Below are 16,214 nucleotides of genomic sequence, written 5' to 3'. Positions count from 1 at the left end.
CATTTTGCATATTATTGTCACAGAAAATCATGTCATGATTCCTCAAAGCAATAAATTAATTGAATTGTAATCCTACCAGATTAGTTATGATATCTGGCCAGAATTCAGTACTGAGAATATCAGTTTTCATTTTATTACAAATATGTATCCCTGTGCAATCCTTTACATGTCTATTCACAAGCAAGACCCACTGTACACAATAGGAGCCCCACTGAATTCAGTTGACTTATTTCAATTGGGTTTTTCAGTAGGCAGGTAAAAGATTGCACAGGGACTAGAATTTTTTAATGAAAATTTATTTTCTAGGAGCACCAATTTCTCTTCCAGGTACCAGATCTTTTTACTTGCATGGTACAATCAGTAGTACAATGATAAGTTTGATATTATTGTCTCATTGCAACTATTTTGATTTTACTTGAAAAGCTGCCTTGGAAGGAGTTGTATCCTTAAAGACAGGATACAGATAAGCTAAACAAATAAATTCTCAGAAAGTAACTCCACGTTTTAATAAGGAACATTTTTTTGTGGTTTTTGAACTGGGAAAAAGGTGGTGTGGAGGGGCGGGGGGGTGAATAAAAAGGGCAGAGATCTGCCATACTGGCCCAGCAGGGCTAACATCTGGAATATTTTCCCCATCCTCTCTGCCCCGGCCGGGTCTGAAATGAGTTTGGTCCTTGCAGACGGAGACCGTTGCCATAGTAACTCTGGAGCGCGGGAGGGGTGACAGCAGTAAGTCAAACAGGGGCTCGTTGCCGCGACAACAGAGGGAAGCAGGAGTCGGTTGGGCTGACCATGCATCAGTTAAGCTAGGTGGGCGGGCCGCTGCTACGGGTAACAGAGCGCCGGAAGTCGGGGAGAAGGGCGGAAGCGGCTGAGGGCAAAATGCAAAATGGCAGCAGCGGCGTCAACGAAGCTGCCGCGAGAGGGGAGGTGAGAGTCGCCATTACACCCACCTTGGGCAGGAAAGAGCCCTTGCTCCGTAAGGCGCAGCCCTCTGTTGCCTGTTCCACCCCATAACAGTCTCCCAACCCCTTGAAACGGCTGCCGTTTGTTGCCTACTTGGAGCCTTAGCTTGTTTTAACAACTGGCAGCATGCGGAGAAGTAGAAATGGGAGTGCTTCTGTGCATGTGCAGAGTGGAATGCTTCCCGCTTGCCTTCTGTGCATAGGTGTTTTAAACTTAGAAGGGAAGGAGCCTTATAATGGGGAGGCGGGGGAACTCTGGGCGTAACATTATTATGGACCAAAACAAATAAAAGTCATTTTGGCTGTGTGAAAGAGGGAGTGAAAGAGACTGTTTTTAAAACTTCATGCTGCACTTCAAACAAATTGATCACCGAAATCATATTAACAGTTACTAACAGAGATTAAATGTTTATAGAAAAACGTGTTGGCTTCTGGCTGACAAGAAGCTGAAACAGCTTGCTTTAAAGAATTAGGCTGCAAGCCGTACTCTACATAACTGAAAGTAAAACCCATTGAATTCCATAGGACTTACTTCTGGGTTGACATGATTAAGAGTACACTGTTAATCTGTTTTGTTAGTTCTTATATACTGGGTTGCACATTGTCTAAAAATATATGGCCTAGCCATTTTATATATAGCCTAACCATTTAAATTCACTTTGCTACACATGATGCTAGGCTAGCCAGCTTGGTGCCCTCCAGAAGTCCCCCACCACCAATGTATATAGCCCTTAAAAATAAGCCTAGTTTATAGGAATGTGAAATATTAATCTCAACTTTTGTATAATGTGGGTTTTTTTTCTATTTATGACTAATTCATATGCTGTAAATTCTTGTTTTTACTCTTAATGTAAATAAAAGATTTTTAAAAATAACAAATCCAGTGAAAGACAGCATATGAATTAGTCATAAATAGGAAAAAAACAGATAGGTAGTGTGCTCCTTTCATTAAACTTGGTGCAATCCTGCATAAAGTTTTGTTGTTGTCATTCTAGGGTGAAAAGAGAGGCTACCAGTTTTGTTTTCAGAATTTCAGATACCTTATATATATGGGGGGGGGGAAGTATCATGTTTTCCGCAACAGTTCCTGAACTTCACTAAAAAATGTGACTTAGCCTTCAGCATGTATGGAAGAATGGCATACATTCTTACTGAAAAGTAAAATAATATTCAGCACTTCATCTCAATAATTTTGGAAGTAGAAGGTTGCCAGACTTTTTTTAAAAAAAATCAGTGGCTTAACACAGAAATTTAATTACTGGGACATTTCTGACCACTGACCTTGTTGCTAACAGCTTCACCTGCTTCTGCATATCAAGCAGAAGTTGAAAATAAAGGAACTAGGCCGGAAAGAGCAATGTTAACCTTACTCAGACATGATCATCTCCCCACAATCCACTACATATTGATGCAGATTAAATGTACTGTACGTACTATTTCATAGAAGCATAGAATTGTACCGTTGGAAGGGACCACGAGGATCATCTAGAATCTTTTGCCCAATGTGGGGCTTTAATCCATGACCCTCAGATTTGGAGTCCCATGCTCTACCGACTGAGCTATCCACAGCACTGCATCAGAAATGAATACTGAACATTAAGAATGTAATAAGAGCCTGCTGGATCAGACCAGTGGCCCATTGAGTCCAGCATTCTGTTCTTGCAGTGGTCACCCAGATACCTGTAGGAAACCACCAAGTAGGACCCGAGCACAACAGCACTCCCCACTCCTGTAGTTTCCAATGATTAATATTCAGAATCATTATAGCCATCATGGCCAGTAGCCCCTGATGGGCCTCATCCCTCTCCTCCATGAATTTGTCCAATTCTCTTTCAAAGCCATTCAAATTGGTAGCTATCGCTGTCTCCTGTGGGAGCAAGTTCCATAGTTTAACTGTGCTATGTGAAGAAGGCTGGCTTTTCCTAGCTTTCCTTTCCACACTGGGTGAACTGCTGTGGTGTGATGAAATTTCCATAAATGTTCCAGTTGCTGAGGGGGGATGAATGAGTTGCAGAATATCAGCAGTGGTGGTGTTGAGGGGGAACTGAAAGACTAGTTTGGCAGAGCTGTGGGAGCATTGCAGAAGATCTATATGTTGGGATGGGGGCATGTGGGGGGATCAAATCCAAGAGGCAGAGAAGCTTGGAGGCAGAATAAGAATTGAGCTAAGAATCTGGGTGCAGAGCATATCCTGTAAGAGAGGCATAGGCTGGCCACTTCTTTTTGGAAAGTGCCCCTTTTCCTTTTCCAATGTTGAGCAGGAGGAATGTTCTCTGTTGCCTCATCTCTCTGCCATTGAGAGATTCATCCAGTTTCTGTCTGTCATGGAGCTGTTGGAGGCAAAGGAACCCTACCACTAAAAAACAGAAAATAGTTGGCATTCATATGTAGAGGAGGCAAAGGAGGTTGGGATTGTATTTTGATACCCAAGCTTTCTGTGGCTGTTGTTGGCAGGATGGTAGTGGTTTGTTTACTTAATGAGAATCGTGTGTTTGTGTGAATGCGTCAATAGTATTATATATTTTTATTAAATTATGTTCTTAGGTATGCTGTAAGTCACATGGGGATCTGTGTGTAACAAATGGCTAATGTGTCAGAAGCAGAAGCAGCAGCAGCAGCAGCTTAAAGGAAGGGTGGGGTGGGGAGCAGCGCCTGAGGAGGTGTGCCGAAATATAGTGAATAGTAATACCAAGCTGGCAGGAGGTGCTAGGTTTTGTATACAATTCTGTAACTATTTATAATTAACATACTAATAGAGCTTTATGTCTTATAATTATAGATGTCCCTTCATCAGTGCACCATACAAGGTGCAGGGGAGAGAGAGGTGATGGATGACATCACCTTCCGAAGTGACACTGTCCTATCTGATGTCCACCTACACACCCCAAGCAAAAGGCATTTAATGGTCAGGCTGAATGCTGTCGGACAGCCAGGTAATGTGCCTCTGGTGGTTGTTACTGTTACTTGCACACCATTATCATAATCCCCACTGAGAGCTTTCTTCAACAGCTGTGTGTGTGTTTTAAAGAAGTTACTACATTAAAAGTGTTAGCTGATCAATAGCAAACAGCTTACCACCTCCTTGACACAACTGGTCGCCACCATCCTCTTTAGTGGAATCTCTCCATTTACATTGAGGCTCTTTTGTTGTTAACATTGCAGCTAAGCATAGCCTGTGTTTAGCAGGAATATCCTTTGCAATAGACAGTGCCATGGATAGAGGGTGGAGCTTGCCAGATGTAGCAGTACCTACTTTCTGGGTAGTGGAAAGGAAAGGGGCAGGGAAAGTTTCCAGAGCAAGTTATTTGACCCTAATCAAGGCTGAACCTGTGTGTGCCAAGTGCTATATTGTGGAGACGCCACAATCGTTTCCCATTGGGCTCATATCAAGATTGACAACTAAGGGCTCCAGGGCCAACTCTGGCACAAGCACATGCTAGTAAATGGTGTGGAAGAAGCATTAAATGTGGCAATAGGACTTTCTGGCTGCCTCATTGGGGACTTGCTGCTTGGAGGCAAATGCCCACCACTCTTCCTCCATCCCATAAATCCTGGCTGAGCAGGTTTTTGGAGAAGACAAGCTGGGGAACTAAGACGTTACTAAGTACAGCAGGCACTTGACAGTGTAAGTGCAGGTAATGTGAGGTTAAGGTACTTCAGGAAAGTTTATCAGGTTCAGTAAAAACAGGTATCATAGCAGTGGAGGAAAGAGGCCAAACCAACAGTCATAATACAAAATTCAGACACACCAGGAAAGACTCGGCCAAAACAGGAGATCATATGTGTCACTTATGAATGGGCAAATGTCGGGGAAATCTATTTAGAGGGTAAGGAAAGCTATGGTGATATTCCTGCATTCTTTGTTATGGTTTTGAAGATTGACTGGGCTTTGATCACAGTGTTTGACTTCAGATTGTTGCCTCTTAGTGTTTCTCTCACAGTTCAAATTCCTTTTGGACAAAAGCAATCAGAAGACTGAGAGGGAAGTGAGTGGCTTTGAAAAAGAAAACCTTAAACACCAAGACAAACGTGGAGAGGGATTAGATGTGGAGGATCCTGCTGATGACCATGTTACTCTGAAAAGCACTAACAAGGAAGAGAACTCTTTGAAAGGAATTCAAGCTTTGTTAGATAAAGATGGGGATTTGGAGGTTGTCCGGAAGCCTCCGTTACTTGATTCAGAAGCTGAAGACCTTTCAAGGGACAAAGTGTGCCCCATCATTTTGATGAAAAGTGGAGAAGTCTTGGAAGAACAAGAACAAGAGCAAGAAAACAATTGCTATGATATTATTAACATAGGTCAGTAATGTAGTATATGGGTGTGGCATAAAATAATTTGCATTTCATTACATGATCCAGAAGTACTCATTGAGATGTGAGCATAGAGAGCCAGTTTGTATACTTTATTCCTCCCTCTACATCTGCACATAAAACCTTTTGGATTGAAATGGATAGACACTAATTGATATGCACTAATGGCAAGCCAAGCAGTCTCAGGAATTTCCCCATGCCAGCTATGTTTGGTGAGCTGGTTAGACTGTTGAGCTAGAACTGGGGAGAGATCAGGCACAAACCCAGACTTGCTTATAAACTTGACTTGGCAACGTTGGGCCAACCATTTCCTTTCAGCCTAATCTACCTCACAGGGTTGTTGTGAGGATAGAGGAGGGGCATGTGCGCTGCCTTGAGCTCCTTGGAGGAAAAGCGGGATATACATTTCATAAGTGTCCCTTCACAAATGTGCCCTAAGGCAACAGACTATATCTTGTTCTTTTCTGCCTTGTGTTTTTAATGGAAAAGTTTAAGGGCAAATGTAACAACATAGAAGAGCCTGTTGGATCAGCCCATTGGGCTATCTAGTCCAGCATCCTATTCTCAGTGGCCAGCCAGAAGCCTGTGGGAAACCCAAATGCAGAACCCAAGGACAAAAGCACTCTTCTCACTTGCAGTATCCCAAAAACTAGCATCCAGGGGCATGTTTCCCCTGACAGTTGAGGTAGAGTATAGCCATTGTTGAATATAGAATATATTAGAATATAGTAGCCATTGATTGCCTTATCCTCCGCAATTTACTGTACGTGTAACATGAAAAAAAAAGTGGGACGCAGGTGGCACTGTGGGTAAAACCTCAGTGCCTAGGACTTGCCGATCGTATGGTCAGCGGTTCGAATCCCTGCGGCGGGGTGAGCTCCCGTCGTTCGGTCCCAGCTCCTGCCCACCTAGCAGTTCGAAAGCACGCCAAAGTGCAAGTAGATAAATAGAGGCCGCTTTATAGCGGGAAGGTAAATGGCGTTTCCGTGTACGGCACTGGTGCTGGCTCGCCAGCTGCAGCTTCGTCACGCTGGCCACGCGACCCGGAAGTGTCTTCGGATGGTGCCGGCTCACAGCCTCTAGAGCGAGATGAGCACGCAACCCTAGAGTCGGACACGACTGGCCCGTACGGGCAGGGGTACCTTTACCTTTTAACATGAAAAAATGGGCCTCTTTTCATGTTCTTCCTTTTTCAGAGCACGCCATGGCAACCCCTTTAGAAGATGTTGGCAAACAGGTGGGTTTCTACATTGCCAGCCTTTTTCTTGCTCCCTTGATCCTCATGTACCAGACTGTGCTACCTTTTGCCTCCTGTCTTGAAGGTCTGGCGAGGAGCCTTCTTACTTGCAGACTACATCCTCTCCAAGCAAGATTTGTTTAAGGACTGCACAGTGCTGGAGCTTGGGGGCGGCACCGGAATTGTCAGTATCATCACGGCAAAGGCAGCCAAGGCCATTTATTGCACAGGTATCTATTTAGGACAGTTATCTTTCATGTTCGTGATGTTGCTTTTATTTTTATCAGAAAGCTTGAAAGAGCAGTTAAGTCAAGCTGAGTTGTTGAAAGCAGATGATGTTTAAGAGAAAAGACGTATCTGCCCTGTTTTTTCTATGCTTGTTTTTCCCCTCTCTTGTTTGTTTTTTCATTTCTTCTCAAAGTATTACTAACATTTGCCTCTCAAATATTTTAAAGATATTGGTGAAGATCTCCTGGAAATGTGTGAACGAAATATTGCATTAAACAAGCACCTTACTGAGCCAGCAGGTAAAAAAGGCTGCTTGTATATTATTATTGTTTAATGGATTTGTGTGTTTTTTTCTGGTTGGATAAAATATCATTCAAATACTGTCCAGACGGCCACATGAAATATTTGCATGTCAAAAAGTGGCTTCTGTTCTGAACATTTCCTTCAGCCACTTCTGCCCTACAAACCTATGCCTTCAATCCTAAACACACTTATCTAAAGAGTAAGTTCCATCGAGCATAGTGGAGTAAAAAATAGACCAATTTCAAGTCTGCTTATAAAAGATCCCTCCAAATTTAAGGAATAATATTTTAATTGTTATTAGAATTATTTAATACAGTGCTTTTGGCTTCTTTGTACATTGTAACGATTTCAGAGTTGTCCATTGCCTTAGGGTGCTGCTTCTAGAAAGGTGGCTAAGAGCACAGTTTCAATGGGTTGTGGGGGCAGTGAGAACAATCCACCAATTTCCAGGCCCAGCCTTGGTGGGAGGTGTGGACTTACCTTGTTTTCTGCTCCATGCAGATCTTTTATTTTCAACCCCCCACCCCCGATTGTTCCCAGTGGGAAGGAGAAGCTACACCAGCTCTAGCCTTGCGTGGATATGGGTTCCTATCCTTGGGTCTCACTGATGAATGAAGGGGCTGGATCTAGGGTGTGTGTGTGTGGGTGTGTGTGTGTGTGTACGCGCACGCGCGCCTTCCTCCCTGTAACCACCAGTGAATCTATGCCTGCAGAGCTTTCTGAGGGCCTCCACAGTGGATATACCTCCATCAGCAGAGCAAGCCTTTGCATAGTCCTAACCCTCTCTAGCCAGCAAATGCAGAGGTTAAGATTGCTCTGAATTACATTTTATAAATACATCATGGGAAGGAACAAGGAATCATTAGCAAGACTAATTTAGGGGAAGGCGGGTAAAGTGAGGTGGGGGCATAAGCCTCTGCTTGTTCACTATTATCAATTATAGCAATTTACAGTCTTCCTCTTATTATGACACTTTAATGGCTTTAACCTGTCTTCTAAAGAGCATTTGCCACCCGCTTATTTTCTTATCATCTTACTGACTTCCAGGAACTAAGATTAAGGTCAGAGTGCTGGACTGGCTTAAAGATGAGTTCTGTATTGGTAAGTAGATGCATCAACTTCTTAAAAGCTTGATTTTATGTTCTCTCTCTAATCTGTTGAGTTACTGTTTTCACTTACAGCCAAATAACAATTTAAACCCATGGCCTAGCTTTGAAAGAGGTGAGTAAATGAGTTTGCTTCTGAATATGTGCAAAGTACGGGTACATTTCCCACGCCACTGAGTAATCCAAATTCTTTCTCTAACAATAAGAAGTTAGAGAAGTGGAGAACCAGACTTCAGGGGGTCAAGTGGTTAACCCTTTAAAAGAGACCACCCACAGAGCCATTCTTGTTTTACATGTTATATGGAGCCATGGATATCCTTTTTGTCAAGTCTGAGGATTGCTTGCATTATCAGGGGTTCCTAACCCATAGTTTGGGAGCCTGATCCAGTTCTCCAAGCAATTTGTAGATCAGTGGCAAAAAGGAAATATACACAGCACTTGGGTTGCTGGGTTTGTTATGTAAAGCTCTATAAAGCTTGGAACAAGAATACCTGAAAACTGTCTCACCCTTAATTGATCATTGTGTTCTGCAGCTGAGGTCAGGAGGTCCGTTCCACACAATATAGAAATCGAGCCTTTAGTGTTGTGTTATCTTCCCTTCAGAATTTCCTCCCTTTAAATACTAGGCATGCACAATTTCTGTTGTCTTTTCAGTACCTACTGAGGATCGTCCCCTTCCAGCATATCTCTCCTAGTCTGCAGTTTTATCAGAATTGTTTTCAACATGCTTTTATTGTTTTATTGCTTGTTGTTTGCCACTGTGGGTTCCTTTGGGAAGACCTGCTTCCTTCTTTAAACTTTCTGTACAGTGTCTAGAAAATTATAGTCTCCCTTATAATCAAATCAATTTGCATATTTTGCTGTAGATCCTGATCATTCCTACAGCTGGTCTGAAGAAGAGATTGCAGAGCTTCACTATTTCACCACTGTGATCCTAGCTGCTGATGGTAAGCAAACAGAACTGGAGAGTCAAGGATTCATAGTGGTCGTTAAAGCCCCTGTTTTGTGTGCGTTGCGTGCTTTCAGCAAATCTTTTCAGATCATTGTTTCAAGAGTCCAGTAAGACACATTATGGCCATAGACACTGAGTGAGGAAACTGACTCGGCTCATCTAGCTCATTGTAAAATATGCACATCAGCTGCATCTGGAGAAACATTTCTTCACGTGGCAATTGAAGTGGGGGCAGGAAGGAACATTACCCTGAATTTAACATGGTAAACTTGACACAAGGCCTAGAAAAATCACATCACAGTTCAGAGGATTTGTATTTTTCTGTAATGGAAATTGCTTTTAATTGGCATGGGGCACCACTGGCTTTCCCTGAACATGCTCCCTTGAAATAAGTGGAGAAACTTACGCCTTTCTTTGTATTAAATGGGGGGGATCATGCATAATAGAAAGGGGAAGGGCTGTGGATTAGTGGTAGAGCATCTGCTTTGCATCTGCTTTACATCCCAGGTTCAATCCACCCTCTCCAGATAAGGCTGAGAACATCCTCTTATCTAAAACCCCAGAAACCTGCTTTCAGTCAGTGTAGACAGTACTGAGCTATATGGACCAATGGTATGATTCCATATGTCAGCTTCCTATGTTCCTAACTTCTTATGTTCCTATAGGACCCCAGTGAATGATAGAATGCAGTACTTCAGAATATGACCATATTTGCAGATGGAAGCTATGCCAGATACAATAGTGTCATATGCCAATTTTAGGGGACCAGAAGTCAAAGATTTAGCTATTTCATCCCCAACTGCACTCACATTTGCAGGATTCCATGTCCTGGCTATTTCCCTTCCTAATGGATGTTAATAAAATGAAACACTGCTGTGCCCCTAGTAATTAAGACTATGGCCATTCTTTTCTGAAGTCTTGAGATGGATAACAAAATATTTTTAATAATCAACTTTTAAGATAAAAGTGAATGTCTCGTATGTGAAGTCAAAATCCAGATGATCCTAACCCTTTTTTATTGCAGTATTTTATGACGATGATCTAACGGATGCCTTTTTCAAAACGCTGTATCGAATCACTGGCAACTTGAAAAACCCTTCCACCATCTACTTGTCAATAGAAAAGAGGTGACATGCTTTTAACTCTTAATTGGAAAATACACCACAATATGATTAATTTGTTTTGATTGTTGCTAATGCTAGAAATGTTTTTCAGCTTGGAAGTGGGCAGTCTTATTATTTCTCAAAAAGGTTTCCAGCATGAAGTTATTTAGATATTTTTAAATAGTTATATAGATGACTGCATTCGTAAGAGGAAACTGTTCTTAAGAGGATGCAGCAAACAGTCATGGTCACCAAATAAGCATTTAAGTGGCTGTCAGGTAGTTTGGATCTCCTTCAGCTAGATTCTCTGTGGCGGAAATTACAGCACATCTACAAGGCTGCAGAATACTGAAGATCTGTTGAAAACCACTTGCTAGATACTGAGAACCTTCCTAGACAGACAGGCGTCGCTTTGTGCTTACCTTTGGGAGTTTATTCTTGACCTGCGAAAGCAGGCACTCATGCTGTTGGTTAGTGATTGGTGGTTGAACAGCCCTAAGCTGATCCTAAGTGAATCCACTTCAGTTACAGCCTAAGAGAACCTACAGCTTTGTTGGGTACCATTGTCTGTATCTTTGGTTGAAAGATCTCTGGGAAAAATGGGATGAGAGAGAACTCGCCTGGAGAGGCAGTGCTGGTCAGGATTGCCTAAACTTAAACTACAATAGCTACACTGGGGAGGCATATCTGATTAAAGCAGGGACCTTGAAGAGCTGAAGCTGATAATACTTGGCATTTATATTGTACTACCAGCCTTGTACCTAGTACTGTTGGGGGATTTTGAGAAACCAAAACATCAATGCAATCTTGAAAGGTTCAGCCCACCATCTTGATTCAAAGCGGCATCTGTTAATATCCAAATGCGGATGAAAGCCTGCACCTTGATCTCAGGAAGCATGATGCAAAAGTTAGTTAAAATCTGTGCAGTTTTTGAAAGTTCTGTAGTATCTGTAGTATTTGAAAGTTCTGATGTATCTTTTGTGCAGGCTCAACTTCACCTTAAGACACATGGATGTTGTATGTGAAGCATACAATTACTTTCGAAGCACCTTGAATGATCTAGAAAATATCAGAGATGGCAAAATGAGATATACTGTTCAGCCTGTCCAACTCTCCTTTCCTCAACATATTATTTATGAGCGGGTTGAGCAGTTGGTGGGTACTGTTTGTCTGACAAACAATCTAAAACTTTGAGCAGTTTTCAGTTTAATTGTATTAATGAGACAAAGTCAAAAAGAATTGACATTATCTTGCGGTTCTCTGACCGAAAATAGAAGAGTAACCAGCAGTAAGTTTTACACATCACTTTATTTTCCAAGGCTGCTAGTTTTCGTTGCAAACAGCTGAGGAATGGATGATGAGTGGTGAAAACAGGCATGGGGTTTTAAGATATGAATTCAGTTGTTTTAGTGTTTCTTGTAAACTGCCTTGGGAACATAATTGAATGGATGCATAAAAATATATGTAAGAAAGAAGCAGAATCACATTAGATTCTTCACACTTGTGTTAGTCAAAATTTGCAGGTTTCAAAGGGCACAATCATTTATTTGTACATATATGCATTAATCTATCACCTTACTGGAAAAGACGTGTGCAACATCTAAAAAAAAACCAGTTGCAAAATTTACTGGGGACAAGGTGGTGGTCCTTTTAAGGTTGCCACAAACACTAGCCAGTAGGTCATCTTTTCCCTGTTCAGACTGAACCACTCTAAAAACCTGCAAGAGCTGTTGTTTCCAGAGCTCACCCTTGGAGAGACAAGTATGTGTTTTCTGAGCAGGAGAGCTGCTGTCATCCTACCTCTGACACTTTTAAAATGTCACCTGTGTCTTCACTCAGATAAAGATGATTTACCATGTCAGAGTGATTTACTTTGTTAGAGGCAATATGCTTCTGAATGCCAGTTTCTGGGGATCATGAGTAAGAGAGTGTTGTTCCTCTCTTGACCTACGTGCGGGCTACCTGTAGGCATCTGGATAGCCACCGTAATAACAGGACATAGAACTAAAGTGACCTTTGGTCTGATCAAGCTGCACAGCTTTTCTTAGGTGCACAAACTATGAGCCTGAATGGCTGCACTAGTCCCAGTCCTTCATTCTGCCTGCTAAGCCAGATGAGAAATTAGACATTTATTTTTTATTTTGCGTCTTCTGAGTTATATCTTCTTTGTAAGAGCAAAGAATGTGTATCGGTGACAAATACAGCCGTGGCTGTACTGAGCGTCTAAACTTCATCTTGTAGCATTAGGTAGATGAAGCTCTTCTTGCTTTAACTCAAAATGCATAATGCCCTTAAGGTAACTTCTAATTTAATGGAAGCTTCTCTGTTAAGACAGTTGATGCATTAGTAATGCAGTCCCAAGTTATAAGTGTAAAGAAGGAATACTGTTACTTTAGAATTTAAAATTTAAATGCTCTGTTTTGATTACCATACTCCCCATGGCAGTTTATCGATTTTCAATATCTCTTCTCTGCCTAACAGGAGTTATGGAAGATTACGGCTGACATGACCACTGAAGGAAGCACACACACACCTCTCACTGAGAGATTGAAAACCGGACATGGGGACTTCAGTACAGAATAATTTTCCTGTAGGGTTCTGTCTGAAATAATTATCTGAATGGAGCCAGGACCAAACAGATCCTGGGTATGTGTTTAGAAAAGCATATTAAATATGTGCATAGCATCAGTTAATAGTCTGGGTGTGATTTATGAACGATATCACCCTCTGTGATATGTTTGGTTTGCATTCTAACAACACGTGCAGCTCCAGAAGACCATCAGTTTGAATATGGGATGGGAAAATTGCATACCAGGTCTGATTCAGATTCAGATTCTTATATGAATCAGATAAGTGCTGGAGATGCAAAGAGGTTGAGGAAACGTTTTTTCATATGTGGTGGACCTGTAAAAGGGTAAAAGAGTTTTGGGAAATAATCCATAATGAATTGAAAATAAATGCTTTACAGTACTTTTCCAAAAAAAAACCCCACCTGAGTCCTTTTCATTGGGGATAATTCAGACGGAAATTCCCAGGTATCAAAAAAGGTTATTTATGTATGCCACTACCGTGGCCCATTTTTGTTAGCCCAAAAATGAAAAACAAGTGAGGTTCCAACTAAAGAAGAATGGCAACTTAAGCTGATGGAATATGTGCAGCTTGAGGACCTAACATATAGAATAAGAAAACAAGAAGAACATATGTTTAAAGAAGATTGGAAAATGTTAATTGAATATATATGGGGGGAAATTGTGTACACTTGAAAATGTGGGCAGCATTGAGATAAATTCAACAGTGTAAGTAAGTTTTGATGGATGGAATAATGGAATACTGAATAGTTTATGTAAAATATGCAGGGATTTATGGTATGCAAAATGAACCATGGAAGGAGAAGAAGGGAAGTCATTGATATTTTAAGGATATTTAAAGGAGTATTCAAAATTGTAAAACAGAAAATTTAATTAAAAAATTCTATAATATATATATGAGAGAGAAAATTGCCTACCAGGGAGCACTGCTAGTTTACTAGGTGCCTCCTTCCCATTAAGTCAATTATATTGTTATAACAAATATGCTTGTGGCACCTTAAAGAGGAACAGATGTATCACTGTGTGGGCTTTTTCATTCACTGGACCCTTCTAACTCGTATGTAGAAATGGTTAACGTTTGTACACATATGAAGAAGTGGATCAATTCACGGAAACCATTGGCACAATAAATCTGTTAGTCTTTAAGGCAACTTTCACCAGCATGATACCCTCCAGGTGTTTTGGCTTACAACTCCCTCAATTTTGGGGGGGGGGGCAGAGTTGTAGTCCGAAACTTTTGGAGGGCATCACATTGGTAAAGGTGCTTTTAGGCGCTATGCACAAGACAAGCAGATTTGCCCTCCTGGAAGTAATTGATGGTATTTTTTTGTCCTCAGTCTGCGGCTGTGTCTGCTCTTCAGTGTTACAATTCAAAATCCCAGGCCAAAATAACCTCCGTTCTGTTGTAAGGATAAGAAAGCTGAATGTTACCATCGCCTACACTCCTTAAGCAAAAGTATGCTATTGGCTCATCTGTTTAATTTATCTTGTTTCTGCTCAGCGTGGAGAAGTCCAAGAAGTTCCAATCCCTAGGTACCGGTCAACCTGCTCATCTCATTTCTGAGAATTCGCTGCTCATTACCTACCTTTGGAGACACTCAGCATACTGATTTCTATGTCCAGGAACAAATTGCTGTGCAGTGAAGCAACCCTCCCTGGGCAGACGAACCACAGGGACTCTCCTTCACAGGAATCCTGCTTCGAATAAATGGGGCTGTAAGTGAGGAGGACACTTTGTGGAGAATCAAGAGGCTCCATCCATATACCTTAGAGCCTGCCAGCAGAGTTGAAGACGAAAAACTGGTGAAGCGCCCTCAAGGGTTGGGAAATCAGGAACTGGTATGAACAACGTTGGACTTGTAATGGTAGTGGAGCAGAAACCAGGTTCCAATTCAAACTGAGTCATGAAACTTGGGCCAGGCATTCTCTCTCAGACTAACCTACTTCACAGGGTGGTTGTGAAGATAGCGTTGGGTGTGTGTGAGAGAGAGAACGATGTACAATGCCTTGAACTCCTTTTAGCAAAGAGTGCCCTTGTCCGTGGGTCCTGCTTGAAGGTTTCCCATAGGCATCTGGTCGGCCACTGTGTGAACAGGATGCTAGGCGAGATGGGTCATTGGCCTGCTCCAGCAGGCTGTTCTTATGTTAATAAGCAAGCAACAGCCAATGAGCAGTCCCTAGGGACAAATAAAATTAAGGAACTCTGTATGAAGATAGGTGCATCTTCATACCGTCACTTTATATTTGCTAGGCCAGCCTCCTGGAAGCCCAAAACAGCACCTCTGGCCTAAGAGGAAGAGAGAAACGACTGGCATCCAAGATTATGCAGCACAATCATAGAATACGCGAAACCTGGTTGCATGCTTCATTTTGACCAAAGAATGACACAAGTCAATGTGAGGAGCATATCACGGCAATGTTCATTTCAGACCCTTCTGAAAACTCGTTATTAGCAAACGGAAGGAGGGCAGCTCTGGACTCATCACAATCTTAGGTATTTATTTATTTCAGGTATTTATATGCTGCTTAATATTCTGAATTTTGAAGCAGTGTACATAAAATGGGGTTGTTGTTTTAAGTAAAATGAATAAGAACTATTAAAATTCACTTATCGCAGAAGCAGAAAATTACCTGAAAATTTATGCTGTCAAATCAAGCACCTGAAGTTCAGCAGGGTGGGGTCTTGTCTAACCTCATCTGGGAGGGAGTTGCACAGGATTGGGTCCACAACGCCGAATGCATGGCTTCTGGTCATTACAAGCCAAGCATCTGAACCATGGGGGACCGCAGAGACACTGAAGAGATCTGTGATCAGGCAGAGATATAAGGGATTGGGTGGTTTTTAAGGTATTCTGGACCCAAGTTGTTAAGGGCCTTGTAAATTAATAAAATGACCTTGAATTTGGTCCAGAAAGATACTGCTTTCTCTTAGCCACGGCAATTAAAAGCAACTTGCAAAATGACCAAAAAACAAACAAACCCACATACATACATTCAAACCAAGCGGGGTGGAAATGCAGTATCTTTCTTCCTTGAGTTTGAGATGAGATGAGCTGCATGTTAAAATGGTATCTCTGGTGTCCTTTCAAGAACATTTATTTTCATGAAATGGTAGCAGGCTGGGATTGTTGAATTTCCAGCATGCCCCAATCACATTATTTTGTGTACCATAGAATATGTGGGGGGAAATTCAGAAGATTACAGTTCACCACAAGATGTCACTGTGACCTGACTGAAGACTTAAGTATTCTAGACATAACAAAGTATAGTGGCCTTACTTGTGAGTATTCTGTCATTGTACTTATCAGGTTCAGATTGAATATCCACAAAGAGCAGCACTGGAATGTTCTAGAATGGGAATAGGGAGCCTGTGGCATTCCAGAGATTGCAGAACTACACTTCGTACTGTCCCTGCCTATTG

General features: G+C 41.8%; 1 protein-coding gene across 5 annotated transcripts; it reads left to right on the top strand.

Moving 5' to 3' along the window:
- Window positions 1-794: 794 nt before the first annotated feature.
- METTL22 (methyltransferase 22, Kin17 lysine) lies at window positions 795-15,420 on the top strand. Of its 5 annotated transcripts, none has more exons than XR_014151174.1 (12): window positions 795-930; window positions 3,745-3,898; window positions 4,893-5,264; window positions 6,473-6,513; window positions 6,599-6,743; window positions 6,969-7,040; window positions 8,092-8,145; window positions 9,017-9,097; window positions 10,127-10,229; window positions 11,192-11,360; window positions 12,687-12,851; window positions 14,295-15,420. XR_014151174.1 is itself a non-coding variant. In XM_081840321.1 (12 exons), exons 1-11 carry the CDS (start codon window positions 883-885, stop codon window positions 12,786-12,788), a joined length of 1,341 nt encoding a protein of 446 aa, XP_081696447.1. In that variant the 5' UTR covers window positions 795-882; the 3' UTR covers window positions 12,789-12,795; window positions 14,295-15,420. The 5 variants fall into 5 exon arrangements, 4 of the variants coding, with proteins under 4 accessions (XP_081696447.1, XP_081696446.1, XP_081696448.1 ...); XM_081840321.1 differs by having other exon boundaries at window positions 12,687-12,795; XM_081840320.1 differs by lacking the exon at window positions 14,295-15,420 and having other exon boundaries at window positions 12,687-12,893.
- The last annotated feature ends 794 nt before the right edge of the window (window positions 15,421-16,214 follow it).

The sequence above is a fragment of the Podarcis erhardii genome, assembly GCF_964252035.2.
Source record: "Podarcis erhardii genome assembly, chromosome: 14".
Classification (NCBI taxonomy): domain Eukaryota; kingdom Metazoa; phylum Chordata; class Lepidosauria; order Squamata; family Lacertidae; genus Podarcis; species Podarcis erhardii.
The sequence above is the reverse complement of the archived record's forward strand: the minus strand, read 5'-3'. Positions and strand labels throughout refer to the sequence as shown.

Excerpts from the sequence above, each read along its gene's own strand:
- METTL22 (XM_081840321.1), top strand. The coding sequence starts at position 883 with ATGCAAAATGGCAGCAGCGGCGTCAACGAAGCTGCCGCGAGAGGGGAG. Across the intron at positions 3,899-4,892 it reads GAATGCTGTCGGACAGCCAG|TGTTTCTCTCACAGTTCAAA; the intron begins GTAATGTGCCTC and ends GTTGCCTCTTAG. Across the intron at positions 7,041-8,091 it reads GCACCTTACTGAGCCAGCAG|GAACTAAGATTAAGGTCAGA; the intron begins GTAAAAAAGGCT and ends ACTGACTTCCAG.